The sequence below is a fragment of the Chamaea fasciata genome, unplaced genomic scaffold, assembly GCF_029207755.1.
Source record: "Chamaea fasciata isolate MVZ Bird 193981 ecotype frontalis unplaced genomic scaffold, bChaFas1.0.hap1 SCAF_4, whole genome shotgun sequence".
In the NCBI taxonomy this organism is placed as follows: Eukaryota; Metazoa; Chordata; class Aves; order Passeriformes; family Sylviidae; genus Chamaea; species Chamaea fasciata.
Window position 1 is genome coordinate 22,210,446 of NW_027094089.1, and position 15,414 is coordinate 22,225,859.

Below are 15,414 nucleotides of genomic sequence, written 5' to 3' on the forward strand. Positions count from 1 at the left end.
AAAGCCTTATAAGACAGCTTGTTTGAAAGGCTCTTTAATACCAAGGAATGTGAGCCTAAGAACTTGTCTGCTTATTTCTTTTCCTGCTTTTTATGATGACTTGCATATTTTCCCCTTTTAGAAAGCTAAAGGTGAATCTGCCAATGCAATTGTTAATAGCAGATCAGAAAACCTGTCAAAGACAAGTTGACTATCATAGTTGTAACTGGTATTAATAGAATACACTTTTTATAAAATCTAATAGTGTGATATCTTACACTTTTTTGCATAAAGTAATTAAGAGAAGAAGCAAGTTAAAACAATTGACCCTGCTGTGGAGAGCCTTTCTAGTTCCTGCCAGGATTTCTGAAGGAAGGGTGATTAATTTTCATGAAGTCCTCTGTTTCAGAAAGCATTGGTCCTTTGCATTGCAGTGATCACAGAAGAACAACATAGTGTGAAATTCTGTCTTTCTTAAAAGAAAGAAAACACTTATTTACATTTATTTCTATGTTTCTATATATGCAAATTGAAAAGAGAATGCAGGAAGCATTTTTAGAGAATTATTTCCATACTATCCATACTGTTCACTGGTAATTTTGAAAGTTCATGCGATGCGGGAGTTCTTCAGCCCGCCCAGCTCCCGGCACCGAGGCCAAGAGTGGACCATCCCCCGGAAAGTCACGTAATCTGGGGTGTGGCCGTGGGGCACAACTGCTCTACAGCACAGGTGGAATGCATCAAGGGCAGGGACGAGAAACAGGGAGAGGCCTTCTGCATGATTTCCAAATCTCCGTATTTCCAGGAGGACCAGGGACAGAAAAAGACCCAGACCACGCCTTACAGAGGCTTATAAGTGGGAGAGGTCTTGGGAGAGGATACAATTTCCAACCAATAAGGGTTGCATGGGGGAGGAACATAAGGTGGGGAGTACAATACATAGACCAATGAAAAAACACAAGGGGAGGGAACAGTTTAAACTAACCACTAGTGTGTTGTGGATTGAAGGATTGATAGGGAACAGTCTAGAAGAATGGGAAGGGTTAGGGAAGGATTGACAATTCGGTAGGAGGAGGGAAGGGCCGGTCTAGGGAAGATAGACAAACAGGACAAAACCAGCAGTACAGGGGGAAAGGAGCAATCCATTAGGGATAAAATACACTCTAACAATAAAAAATAGGTGGGGGGCGGTTTATAGAACAAACCATTGAAACTGAGCTGCAATTGAAAACACAATAAAAATGCACAGCAGCAGAAAGTAAGTCAAGTGAGTTCATTTAATAATTGCAGAGGGGTGGAGTACAGATGATCTTCAACAGTAGTGCACGCTGAACTTTCTGAAAAATATATTGTGTAAAATAAACTGAAACACAGTGGTTTTAGCAAGGTATGTTCTGATGTCTGACTTATGTGGTACAGTTTATAAGGTACTTTGGTACTATTTAGTACGATTAGAAACGGGATTGAATTTTATTACACAAAGTGTAAGTAGTACTTAGATTGTCTATTTTTAAGCATTACTATCATAAAAAGCTACAGCTGAGTTTTGGTCAGTTTGGAGGACTAGAATGTGTATAACTGACTGTAGATATGCCAAAAAAATCTAGATATTGAAAGATAAGAAGAAGTTAAAACTGTTGTCCGAACAGTCCTAAGTGAAGAGGAATGAAATAGAAAGGAGTTCTGTTGTTGTTCTGAGGTGTGAAAAGTTGGAAAAATAATACATGTGCTTTAATGTATTATGCAATTTCAGTGTCTTTGACAGACCTTGACTTCTTATAATAAACTGACAAATGACACTTGCTTTTAAAACATAATTAAGTAAACGTGCCACTTAGGAATAAATAAACAAATAAAAGTTTTAAAATGTAAAGTGACATTCAGACTTGGCTGGCATGAGTTTCATTTACATGATTAGTTAGCATTATATAAATGGTATTGTCCTTCCTCTGTCATAACTGTGCAGAAAGTCTTTACTCCCACAGTAGGAAATTATTTTAATGAAGCATTTCAAGTTTAGCAGACAAGTGCATTCAAATTTAGTAATACTTGCTAATAATGGTGTAAAACATAAATATTGTATAAAAACCACAAGTAGACTTGTATGTTAATGTTCTATTTCAGGAATAGCTTTCAGATAAATTGGCAACCTCCTTTTGGCAAAAAGCTAATGATAAAATATGAACTAAAAATATTTGTTGTTCTTGACACTGTTTATTAAGTGTGTTGCAAGGATCTCACAGGTATTTTTATATAAATGTTCTTTGTGAAATTCTTGTGGTTTGAGTACGTTGATGTATAAATAAAGTACTTAAAACATAAACATAAAATAGTATTAGAAATAGACTTGACTGGTGTGAAGTTTGGAAATTACATTTATGATGCAAGTCTCATGAACTAATTTTGGGGGTTTAGAAATTATTTTTCAAATACTACTTCTGTATCTTTTTCTAGACATAAAACTGGAACTATATCTGGTATGTCTGGTAAAAAGATTCAAGTTCAAGTTCTTTCTTGCTGACATTGAGCAAGCTGGTGAATACTATGTGGAATATTGTGTAACTTGAGTCCAGGTTTATATATGTTCTTGTATTACTTTCTTCACTATGAAGTTTATTATTAAAGGGCTATTAGCATTCACAGACTTGAATTTCAAAGAATTTTGAGGAGTTCTGGTATAGAAACATTAGGTGTTAGTAGAAATCCAGATCTGGAGCCATAAATTTAATTTCATTTTAAAGATGAAGGGGTCTGAGATCAATTCTGTATTGTCAATGCTCTATTTTGTAGCATAATATCAGGTTACTCTGTTAATTTCTCCTTGGATTTGTGATGTAAACTTAAAAAAAACTCAGCCTGACAAAAAACTAGTACTTTCGAGCCATAGCTTGGTGTTAAAGCCAAAAGCAAGTGTAGGGCAAAGCTGTTATGTGTGTAGAAAATATTTGTGTATTATGATTCTGCCCATGTATATAGCCCTGTTCTGCAGATTCTGGTACAAAGTGCTGTGCACATTTGGCAGCTTTAAACCAAAAGAACTCGGATTAATGCTAATAAAAGGAGCTGGTTTTATAAGTTTCCCAAGTCTTTTGCTATAACAATAATAACCAAAAATATTTTCTAAAGAACTGCCTTTGCAGAGCCTCACTCTTGGTCATGTTCCAGTAAACATCCGAAAAGTGGTAACTTCTGGGACTTTGCAAATATTCTACTTATAGAAGCAGTTTTTAGACAGGATTTTAAAAGTCATGTTGCACAGTCAATGGGTTTGGGGTTTTCTTTAGGTAAAGGTTATGGAAATCTTTTCTCTAAAAGTAATCTTTTCACATGACTCATTTGGTAAATTTTTGGTTATGTTCCATTGTGCTAGTTGCTGTAAAATCAGTTGCTCTTTCTTACTGGAAGAAATTTTAAGGTGAAAGAAAGCTTTGTTCAGACATGCTGATACAGAACTACTAAGAAGCAATGAGATGACATTGACTTATCTACAGTGCAGTGTTAATAATATTAATGTCTGTAGTTTGAGTTTTAGTATTTCAGTGTCTGAGAGCAGTTTGGTTTTTTTTTTCAGAAGACTATGTGGGCCTTTTTGTATTGTGGACTCTTTCAGAAATCAGATTTTACTTCTGAGCTGTTTGTTATTACCTAGTGGTCAGATCCTTTTCATGCATGAGACATGCATCAAGTGAAAATATGTTTTAGTCTAGTTTTTAAATGTTTGGTTTTAATCCTTACATTTTAACAGTGGTAAGTGCAAAAATGGACCTGTGCTTTGGAGATGTTGGCTGTTTTCTTTCACCAATTTTAGCATAAGAGTATGAGAAATATAACACAATAAGTGCTTTATTCTGTATAACAGTACTCAGGTGGGGCTCAAGGATATTTTGAGCTTTGTATGAATTATATGATTGGGCAAGAGCACTTGGAAGTACAACTGAGAAAAAAAAATTAATTCCTAAGATATTTGTTCTGCAAAAACTGAATCCGATATATTCTTTAGTCTAGGTTTATCAGTCATCTGGAGACGATATTCTTGACTTTAGATATTATTTCTCTTCTGAGTTTCCTATAATTTCTTTCCATGTTTCCTCTGAGCTTAATGTAGCTGGCCATCTTCTCTTCTGAGGAAGTACTCATTTTTGCTCTTGAGGATCAGAATTTTTTTTCAGACATTGACTGTGATCTATTTTGGAAATTCCCAGATTTGAGTGTCTCCTTTCTATTAAAAATCAGCTTATAATACTCAGTCCAATTTGGCTGCCAGTTGATATTACATAACAGGGTGCTTGAAGCAATTTTTGGTTTTTGGATTGTAATGTAATCAGTTCTGCCAAACATTTTTTGAATAAGAAACATATGCTTAGTTTACATTACTATGATCAATGCAGAACTTTTAAAGTAAGTATTACAATATTTTAAATGTTTCATGTAGTACTTCATGGTTTGAGGACAGATTTAACAGATAATAGCTACTGCTGAGAAAATTATATGAAGTCACTACTGTGTAAGAACTGAAATGCTAAAATATGAAGTTACAAGTTGCACAGTTGGTTTTGTTGGTCATCTGAATGTTAACTTAAGTGATGGGAAACAGTGCTATAAGGTAGTTTCCTGAAAGGTGCTAGGATGCACAGTCATGTTCTTAAGCAATGGGAAGATATTTCTTCAAGAACACTTTGGATGCCATGAGAATCCAAATCTAGCTAGCAAATGTGTTCTAGTCCTGTACTTGAGATTAATCTAGAGGCAGAGCTGAAGTATTAATATAAAATAATGTTACTGTGCACATTCTATGAACATACTGTGCACATTAACGTGCTGGGGTATAAATTCTGGCAGGTGTGAAGTGGATAGACTGCTTTGCATTGTTTGCTATCCTTATAATGAAGTATAGGGGATCGAAGGTTATCTGTTTCAGATACAGCAAGGGCCCCATAAAGTTTGTTCATAATGCAAGGTGCTGAGAGAATGTGCTGAAGCTGAAATTGGGCTTTTCATTCATCAGTCAGCTTTGCACTTTCAGTTCATTTTTGTTGTCTTGGTATTATTGTTCCATGGTTTCTGCCGCAGGTTTTCTCAATCAGTGGAACATGCATGTGAGAACAGTGTTACAACAAATGAACAGTCACTTAAGACATAGTAAACTAGATGCATGGTTATCTATTGTCTTGTTTCCAGGGCTGATGGTATTATGTAACTTTACCTTAAAGTTTGATAAAATTAAAGCCCTGACCATAGAAAAAGATGGAAGAATGCTGACCTATGACTAATATCCTGGTATGCAAGGTACAACGAGGTTTTATGTATGACTACAATATCCTTTTATAGTAATTTATAGATTACTGTAATTCCACATTTTACTTTCAGGACGATGAAAAAGAATTTTCAGCTCTGGGTAGTTGAATCTGACACATACTATTTTTTCATTGGAATTATAATAGCATTCTTGAAGAAATATGTTTGCCAGAAATGACATTTTACATGTTTGATGCGCTGTGTATGTTTAAAAGAAACACAACACACACATATGCACACACACAGTGAAAAAAACCCACTTTATTCCATTAGGAAAAGATTTTCTGCCTCCCACCTCTTTGATATAGGAGTCTATATAGGTCTATTTCTGCAATATGTTTTCTCACTATTGACACCTTTGTTTTACTGTAGGTTTACAGGAACATTTACTGAAATGTTTTGTTTCTCTCTTTTTTTTTTTTTTTTTTTTTTTTGTTTGTTTGTTTGTTTGTTTGTTTGTTTGTTTGTTTCTTCTTTCTTTATAGTCACCAAATCAAGTCTTTACAGTATAGCAGCACAGGAGATGTCATTCTTGTTGTCTCTGGTAACTCTCAGGCAAAAGTTCTTGACAGAGATGGCTTCCCAGTAATGGAATGCATAAAGGGAGACCAGTACATTGTGGATATGACAAACACAAAGGTAAAGTCAGGGGCTGGAGGTTTCAAGGCAGAGGCTGGAGTTTGTTTACTTGCATGCTATGAGTGTAAGACTAATAAGCAACAGTGTGTATATATTTAATGGTTGCTAAAAGTGCAAATGCTGAGGGGTTCATTCATAGTTTTGAAGTGCTTCAGCCACAGTTGGTTGCGTTTTGGCCACTTTGCCCTTGTTTTTCCATAAACTTTGATACAATGGTTGTATTTACCTAGATGATTTAAATTCAGGTCAGTTTTTAAAATAGCTTAAGCCTAAAAAGTAATGATAAAATCTAAAGCTCAGACTGATGATAAAATTGATTTACTTGTCTCTTGTAAAGTATATTGCCAAATAACTAGGCTAAATGTTGTTTTGCCTAAAGCTGTTCTTGTCAGATGGCTATTTCTTTTGGCTAGTGATACATATGTAAAACCATCAAATAACATCTACTTTAGTACTAGTTTGTTTAAAAATAGTGTAGATTTTCTTTCTCTTGTAAATGTCTTGAATTGAATTCCAGTATACTGTGGTCCAACAGTCAAAATGCTAAAATATTTATTTAATTGCCTCATTAACTTTTCAGTATTTCTCTTCCTTATTTGTGCTTGAAACAAACTGAAGTCCTTCCAGCATTGCAGGAGTTGTTTCCAAATTTCTCTTTGAACATAGTCAATGAGCATGTGTCTGTACTTCAAAGAAGTAAAGCCAACTGGACAATATATAGTCCAGTAATGTAGTTATATTTATAGTCACCATAATGGCAATTGCTTATTTTGCATAAAACACTCACGTTCTGTTTTTTCAGTCTTAATGGAAGACAACTGAGTAGTAAATTTCCAGCTTCAGTGTTTTATGAAAAACTCATCCAAGGCTAAACCCATCCTGGCTCTAAAATTCTGTTTCCTCAGTTTTCTCCAGCAGGACCTTTGGCTAGTGTAGATGGGCATTGATGCATTATGTCACCCTGGTTGTTACTGTTATTTCTGTTATTTTTCTATAGCTTGAAAAAGTTTGTGTGACACTGTAGTGATGCCTGTTGTTTCATCCTTTCTCTGCATTACAGTTCTCTTTGAGAGAAAAAGAAGTGTGATTCTATGCCATTTTCTGAAAGAAAAAAAAGTAGAATATCAGGATTTTTCTAATTCAGAGATGAAAACAAGCAAGGATGAAATAGAGTACATAAAATCTGTTAAATCATTCTGATGTCGGTCAGAAAGGTCTGAAGGGTCTGATTTGTCCCTCAGCTTTCATGGGATTCCACTTGAAGGATTTGGAGTAAAAGTTGTAAAACTTTATTAGATAGTTTACAAGGCCCTGTAAGACCTCTGTGTTTATTTGTTTAGGGTCACACAGCAATGCTCAATTCAGGCTGTTGGCATCCAAAGATAAAGGAAGAATTTTTGACATGTTCTAATGATGGGTAAGTATTGAGCTCTGTCTTTGACAGCGTTTTTTGAGAGGCTTGTTTAGCTTTTGTGTTTTACTGTGCCTTAATGTACTTTAAATAGAATTCTTTTTAATCTTTAGTAAGTGCTTAACATAGTGAGATCTGGAAGCAAATATTATATTTATTTTTCCTGTAGATACTAAATGTATTTTGTTTATCTTACTTTAGTTCTGTAGCTTAAATTATTTTTAATGATATTTCATGAAAGTTGTTGGTTAGTTGTTTTTACAGAAAATTCTTGGACAAAATTTTCTTTACCCCGTATTCCTTTCAAGTAGAATAATTCCTGTGGAGAGACTCAATATAACTGGATTCACTAAGAAGATTGAGGATTTCAGTTGGAAGTTGCAAGTTTCACTTTAGGTGTAACTGAATATTGATGGATGTTGTTTGACAAGTGTCATAGAGACTGTTAGAAATTATTTTGTGGCTAGAGTCTTGATTTTTGTGGTTAGATTCAAATGGCAAAATGTCACGTGGCATCTGCATTTATTAAGTTACTGCAGCTGTCAGTACCAGGCTCATGAATGATTTTTTACTGATGTTTCAAATATGTAATATCCTTTACTCCAGAATGACACTAAGGATTGAATTTCCCCACTAATGTATCTGTAGAGTGGTCTACTGTAAAAAGAAGACTTCAATTATCAATTACTTTAAACAACATAGTTTGTTTTCTTTTTCCCCTAAAAGAGGCTGACTTACTGGTTTACGTGAAAATATTATTTTAAGAGGAAAATTCACAGTTTCTGATAAGAAAACTATGACAGAAGAAGAAAAAACCTGGATACTACATTGTGCTTTATGGAGAAATTAAGTTTTAGAAATACACTTAAGCAAACTGTATATTGTTCCAGATTGTAGGCACGAAGGTACTACTTCCATAATAGGAATTATTATTAAATGTTAGAATCAGTACTTGAGACACTTTGTTGAAATTCTGAATGCAGTTAGACATTAGTAGTGTTTCTTTATTAGGGTGAATATTTTGTAGATCATTAAAAACAAATTAAGATACTATAAATGATGAAGATTGTTCTATTTTCTCCCATCTAATTAAGTGCCCTAATTAATATACCAAAAATGGGCTCAGTACATCCCTGATGCTTGAATTGCTGTGAATTAAAATGGTCTGGACAAGTAAGAGAAAACAAGATAAACACTACTGTAAATGGTTGCATAATTGCATTTTCACAGACACTACATGGCTGAAATTATAAGGAAAGTATTTTAAACTCACTGCGTTTTGCTTCAAGCTAGTGACAGGTCTTTACAGGATGTCCTGGGAAAAGAAACAATTTGGATTGTTTAATTTGCCCCACAGGGCTTAAAGACAGAATTCCGTCTGTGAAATTTAATAGCAAGAGAAACTAAAAAGTCTCCAAAGTTTAATCAGTAATTCGTCTTAACCCTGGAGCTGTGAATGAGATTTGGAAAGAGTAATACCAGTCAGAAGGGACCTACAATGATCATCCAACTATCCAACCAGTTCAGGGCCGTCCAGAAGTTAAAGCCTGTTGTTAAGGACATTGACCAATCAACCATGTCTCCAGGAAGCCTGTGTTGGTCTGGGACCACCTTCTCAGTAAAGAAATGCCTCTTAGAGTCCTGTCTGAACTTTCCCTGGCTTCAGCTCTGAACCATTCCTATGCATCCTGCCCCTGGGTGCCAGGGAGAAGAGCTCAGCACCTCCCAGTGCCCTTCCCTTCCTTATGCAGCTGTGGAGAGCAGTGGGGTCACCTCTCAGCCTCCTCTTCTCCAGAGTGGACAAGCCCAAAGACTTCAGCTGCTCCTCACAGGAGGTTTCAGCTCTCTTTCTTTCCTCAGGACGAACTGAAGGACCTTCCCCTCCCTCATCTGCAGGGCGCAGCAGGGCCCCCTGAGGCCGCCCCAGGCTGAGCCCCGCGGGGCCATCCCCAGCCCGGGCCGGCTGCGCCGTGCTCGGTGCTCTGGGATGGGGTTTGTCCTCGGGGCTGCCCGGGCACTGCTGACCCACACTGAGTCTATGGAACTCAAAAGGCTGAGTACGGAGGGTCATGGCAACGTCTAGTCAGGTTCAAAATTGTGATTAATTCAAAGAGATAAACAAAAGCCTTAATGTTCTTTTCATTAACCATGTTGTGTGAAGGTAAGTTGAGCTAGTGAGTAGTGCATCTTTGAAAATATAGGTTCCATTAGTAAATTTGAAGCAGAAATCTGATGGGGAGCAGCTGAGTGAACTGGAGTTGTTTAAATCTGGAGGAGACCTTCCCCGGGACCTTAACGCTCTCTTCAACTCCCTGAGAGGAGGGTGTGGCCAAGTGTCAGTCCATCTCTTCTCCCATCTAACAAGAGACAGGGCAAGAGGGAGTGGGCCTCAAGTTGCATCAAGGTGGGTTTAGATTGGAAATTAGAAAAAAAAATCCTTCTCTGAAAGGGTGGTCAGGCATTAGAACAGGCTGCCCAGGAAAAGGGGTGGAATTGCCATTCCTGGAAGTGATTAGGGATATGGTTTTGTGGGGGATCTGGCAGTTTCAGGTTAGTGGTTGAACCTGATGATCTTCAGCGTCTTTTCCAACTTTAATGATTCTAACTGACAGCAGTTGCTGGAATTATACCAGCTATTTTAATGAGTATCACGTGAGTTTCTGACTTCTTTTTGGTGGTAATTTTTGAATGAGGAAAAATAACTTCTCTAAAATTGCTTTTATATGGTGTTCTTAGAGAGTATTTTGTGTAGCAGAGTACATTAGAGTACTTGGGTGTCAAGGCAGAGAATTTTAATCTAAAGAAAGAAATGGTCTGTGTCAGCAGGATATAATTAAATTTTCTATTGATTTATGCTTAAAGGAAACAGGTTTTCTAAATTTTAAATAAATGCGATTTGTATTAAGTGTTCTAGAAACCAGTATTTTCTCATTTAATAGTGTTTATTTGACATTTTGTGTAGAATGAGTTCTAGACATCATTAAATGTTACAGCTGTATCTATCTGACAGGCTAATGTTTTTACATTTATTCCTGTATTTATACCTGACCCTTAGGTACTGCAGAACTGTGTTTCATCGATTTGTAAAGCTGGCTTTTTTGTTCAGGCCAATAGATCTGCACTTTGTGAAATGCTGGCCAAAATTTGAAACTGTTGAAGAGCCTATTTAAAAACTTGGTTTATGTTGCATGCAAAGAAAACAATAATTATAAGAAATGTAAGAAAACTTAGACTTTGGAGACCGAGCTTTTGAGATCAGACCAAAAGACTGGCAGTCTTTATTCTAGAGAAGAGAGGTGTAAGTAGGGCAGAATGTGATCAAAGTTTGTGAAATGTTTGAGATGGTAGGTTGATGAATGTGGAACTATGGCTTTTGAAAACCTCTTCCAAACCTAAGAGGTATTTCTTGAAAGTGGATATAGTTAAGTTTAGAATCAATAAAAGAAAAAAAATATTGGGTGCTGCTCAGGTTTATTCTGGAGTGTCTTGTCACAGGAGGACATAGAGGCAAGTTTAAAAAGGGATGAGAAATTTTATGTTTAGAAGCACCCATAAACAGATAGAAAATGCAATAGACATTGTAATACCTTCTATATGACAGCTGTGGATAGTAAAGTGAAATGAAAGGAATTAACTGTAATGACCAGACAGACTTTGTCAGCATCATTATTGCTGTGATTGAAGACTGAACACAGGGCTAAATGAACCTATGATCAGAGGTGGCCAGATGTTCCTTATATCTTTGAGTTATTCACTGTTATTCAGTAAATAATTAAGATGTAATTTCATGCTGCCTTACTGTTGAAAAGGTAGTATGTGGATTCTCAAGGAGCAATACCTTTGCAATGGTTTTATGTCTGGAGTTGTGTGGTGTTCATGTGAATAAGTTAGCTGTTTGTAAAGTCTCTTCTCTTGGGCAAGATGGTGAGACAAAGTCCAGTCTAGCTTTGTGTGGCTCTGGTGCATAGAGATTTTGGGTATGAATGCTTATAGTTTTAAACAAAACAAAAAACAAAAAGCAAAACAAAACAAAAAAGTCTCCCAGTCCTGAAACAGTCTTTTTACAAGGCAGGAGACCTGCCTGTACCCAGTTTTGACATTCCTGGCATTGTACACTAATGTGATTTGACATTCATAGTCTTTGACACATTACAGTCTGACGTAATTTAGCAAGATCATCTATACCCATAAGAGGAAAAATTAAAAGTTTTAGAGTATTATATATAAGAGGAGAAGCTGAAAACATCTACTCTTTGTATTTTCTCCTGAGAGTGCACTGCTGATCTTGTATACAGTGAAGACAAGCTCTGGAAATTCTGTCATAGATTGCTATTAGTTTTGTTCTTAAATTTTTACTAGACATTCATGTAAAAGTATATTACCTTAAGTACAGTGACTGCTCTGAAACTTTTAATAGGGAATGTGATGCTGTCTTTATATCTACTAGTTGCGATTTAATCCTCACATTGAGAAAGGAACTGCCACAACTGGCATGTGTGGAGAAGTATAGACCTGACACTAAACACCAAAATGAGACCCTTCAGAGGGTATCCTGTATGGATGTGGGAAGATAATACCAGGGATGCTCTTAAAAGCTATGAAGGAAAGCTGAATGTTATCTCTTTTTGCTGGTTTTAATCTGTGTTGGACATCACACAAGCAATAAAGCAAAGTGATAGTTGTCTCTTAAACAGAGACTTCTCTGCTCATATGATGAGTATTTCTACGTGGAGAGGTTGTGTGTACTCCAAACCTGGCTGCCAGAGCCATCAGCTATTTTTGAAGATGCTTGCAAGAAAAGATTTAAGAGTTTTCAGTTAATCATCCAGGAGTTTGGAAGGTGCTGAAACTAATGGTTGAAGCATGTGTGTCGTACTCCTTGAGGCACACTGAATGGGGGGGTCTGAGGCTGAAGGAGGACACAGGAGAGCACATGAGCAATATTAATGTACTCTTAAACCCTAATTATGTATTGTATGGCTCTAGATAACATTTGTGCCTCCTCTAGAGAAAACAGTAATTCATAAACCGAATGAAATGAGTATTTGCAAGTTGTGGACTGTATTTTATCTGATTCCTGCAGCATTTACAGGAATGTCTTTTTAGTTGAATGGTTGCCACCTGCATACAGTTTAAAAATAAAGTGAGGAAAGAAAATGGCATTTTCTGGGTGGCATGTTGAAACAGGAGTTTTCATGATGCATTAAGAACTTAAAAAGCAAAATTTGCAAGTGGCCTTGTGGTGTCAAATATAGTAACATGCTTTAAATATGTTTTAAGTAAATACTTTTCAAATACTTTAGGTCCGTATTTACATTAACCTGGTATAGCTAGAATACTCACTTAGGGGTAATCTTTATATGTATGTAACAGTTTCTTTTGATTCCAGGTGACTAAGGCTGTAGTAGTAGTCTGAACTAAAAAGTAATTCATATGAAGGCACTTAGAATTGCTGTTGTAAATGAAGTATTTTGAGAGGTGTTCTGTTTCTTATACATGTGTGACTTATATATGACATTCAAATATGCTACACATTTAAAAAAATCCTAGAAGTAGGTTTTGGTGATAATATATTCTAATGTGCAATTATTAGGCTATTTGTAAATTCCTTATTTCAGACTGCAGATATACGGGTTACCAGCAGGGAGTCTCAGTGCGTTTTGTATCACTGTTCAAGGACACAATGCTGAACTCAGGAAAAACTACATAAGAAAATTACACAGTTGTATCAGACTCCTGTATGAGAGAAACAAGCTGGTCAGCTTGCATACTGAAATGAGCCAGAGCCTAGACACAGCAGTTATGGAATAATCTGAAAACTCCTCTTAACTTGTATAAGTTCATGCCCACTTATGCAGTTGTTAGTGGGTACATGTAAATCTCGGTAGCTCACTTTATTTTATTTTCCTTGAAAATATTTCAGATGATGGCTTGTGGAAACACGTAATACCAGGCTGTTTCTTTCTTTCTCATGCTATGGCCAGGATTTGGGGGTTTTTTTAGCCTCATATTTAAACAAATAGTTTCATTGCTCTGGGATTACAGATGAATAATAATTTTCTTGGGCTTTTACAGGTTGTTCAGCATTTATTAGCTTTTAGTTGCAGAAGGAAGTAAGAAAGTTGTCAGTTCCATCAGTAATCTTGTGATTAACTGTATGAATGAATAACACTAGCTTGGAGATTTAGCTAAAGTAGATGTTTTTTTGAGTTTTTTTAAACTATATTAAGTCTTGTGCACAGATTCTCATATATGGGAATTCTGATATTCTCAGTGCTTCAATTCTCCAACATTTCATGTGACTGGAACAAAATTATATTAAAAGAAAAGACAAACATAGAAAAACAATTGTCTTCGCCATGAAAGTACAGTAATTCTGAAGTTTGCATTACAGTTAATTTGAATTTTAATGAATTTGAGACTAATTAATTGGTTTATATCAAGCTTTCACTGTTCTTTAAAGCATAGACACTAAGCTTTCTTCAGTGCTGATACTAGCTTGAGACATTTTCTTGCACAAGCTATCTTTTTTCTTTTACGGCTATATGTTGTCTAGAACTTTAAATATCCCTCAACTGTTCCTGAATGATCAGTCCCTCTACATTGCATGTACTCCTTGCCATTCTAGATAAGGTTCAGATACAGATACAGTGTGCGATCAACACTATCTTTGTTTTTCTTATAGATCCTTTTCCACATTATTTGGTTTATTTGGAAGATACGATTATTAAGGCAAGGATCTTTCATTTAATGAGAAGTGTGTTGAATAAATGTACAGAACAGCCTTAAAGGTGATAGTAATAGAAATTCCAACATAAATACATTGCCTAAAAGTGAAAAAAGTTTTGGAATTTAGGATGTCTTTGAAAAGCTTTTTACTCTCTGGAAATACACCTGAGCAGAGTGACCTTTAAAAATACCCTGTGTTTTAAGACATAACTAACTCTATGTTTATATTATTCCAAAATATCAGTTGATTTCTATGTAATAACAAAGAAGGAGGAGGAAACGGATAATGTTGGTTTTGTTATTTGGATGTTTTCTTATCACAAATGTGATAGGTAGTGCTGTAAGAATAAGCAAGAGAGATCGATATTGTTAAATGTTCCAGCAGCAGGTGTTCTTACTCTCATATATTTTTTTTTTCTTTTAGAAGCAGAATCACAGCCAAATTTGAAATTTACCAGTCATGAACCTTATGATTTGTCATTGCAGCTTGGGTTATGGTTGATTAACAGCTGGTTTACTGTAGGGCATTCCTCTCACAAGTTTTCCTTCTCTCACACTCTAGTAAGTTATTGTTCCTACTCTCGAAAAGGTATCCTAGAGAATATTTGGTGCCATCACAAACTGACCTCTGTGATAAGTTATTTAGGGACAACTTCAGTACAGATCCATCTCTAATTATTTCAGTGAAGTAGTTTCAAATCTTCAGAAACAGAGTTTTGCATTTAAGGCACATTTGAATTCTTAGTCTCTTGTAAAATGCATGTTTCAAATATGAAATTACTCTGGTCTATGGAGTATGGCTTTAAACTTTTGTTTTAACCACATACTGTTGCTTAGTTAATATTGTCTATGTCTTTTTTTGTAATTTTGAGCAGCAAAACACAGTTAATGAAAGATGAGTAATTTGCATAACGTGTATCTGCTGTTTGCAACCATTGCTGTTCAGATGATTTTTCTCCTTTAGGATATCTGTTAATGTCCTAGATACTACTAAGGACTTTCGAAATTTGATATATCTTATTGAACACTGCTGTTTCATCATGACTTTTATCTTAGCTTACCTTTCAGTTTTCATTTGTTAACTATTTCCGTCCTGTTAACTAGGTTTGCATCTAGAATACCTGGTCATCTTCTATTAGCTGCCTTGTTCCAGTCTCTTTAGGTGGCAGCTGTCAGTGTATGACTTTTCTGTCATGACAGCTGTTTTCTAGCCTTTTATTAGGCTCAGAACTGCATGAAACCTGGTAATATGACAGAAAAGAGATTTGAGCAGGTCTGGAATAGCACTGCTGAAAATGGCCAGCAGTCAGGTTCACTGCCCATGGAACAATCACTTATTCCCATGATGCCGTTCAGCTTAT

The 15,414-nt window shown here is 35.9% G+C and overlaps 1 protein-coding gene across 1 annotated transcript in view; it reads left to right on the plus strand.

Annotated features, from left to right (window-relative positions):
• WDR70 (WD repeat domain 70) overlaps positions 1 to 15,414 on the plus strand; it is a 135,216-nt gene that overhangs the window by 38,777 nt on the left and 81,025 nt on the right. The window contains exons 8-9 of the mRNA XM_066181071.1: positions 5,760 to 5,913; positions 7,254 to 7,330. Of these exons, the coding sequence (XP_066037168.1) occupies positions 5,760 to 5,913; positions 7,254 to 7,330 (231 nt within the window). The remainder of the gene's footprint in view (positions 1 to 5,759; positions 5,914 to 7,253; positions 7,331 to 15,414) is intronic.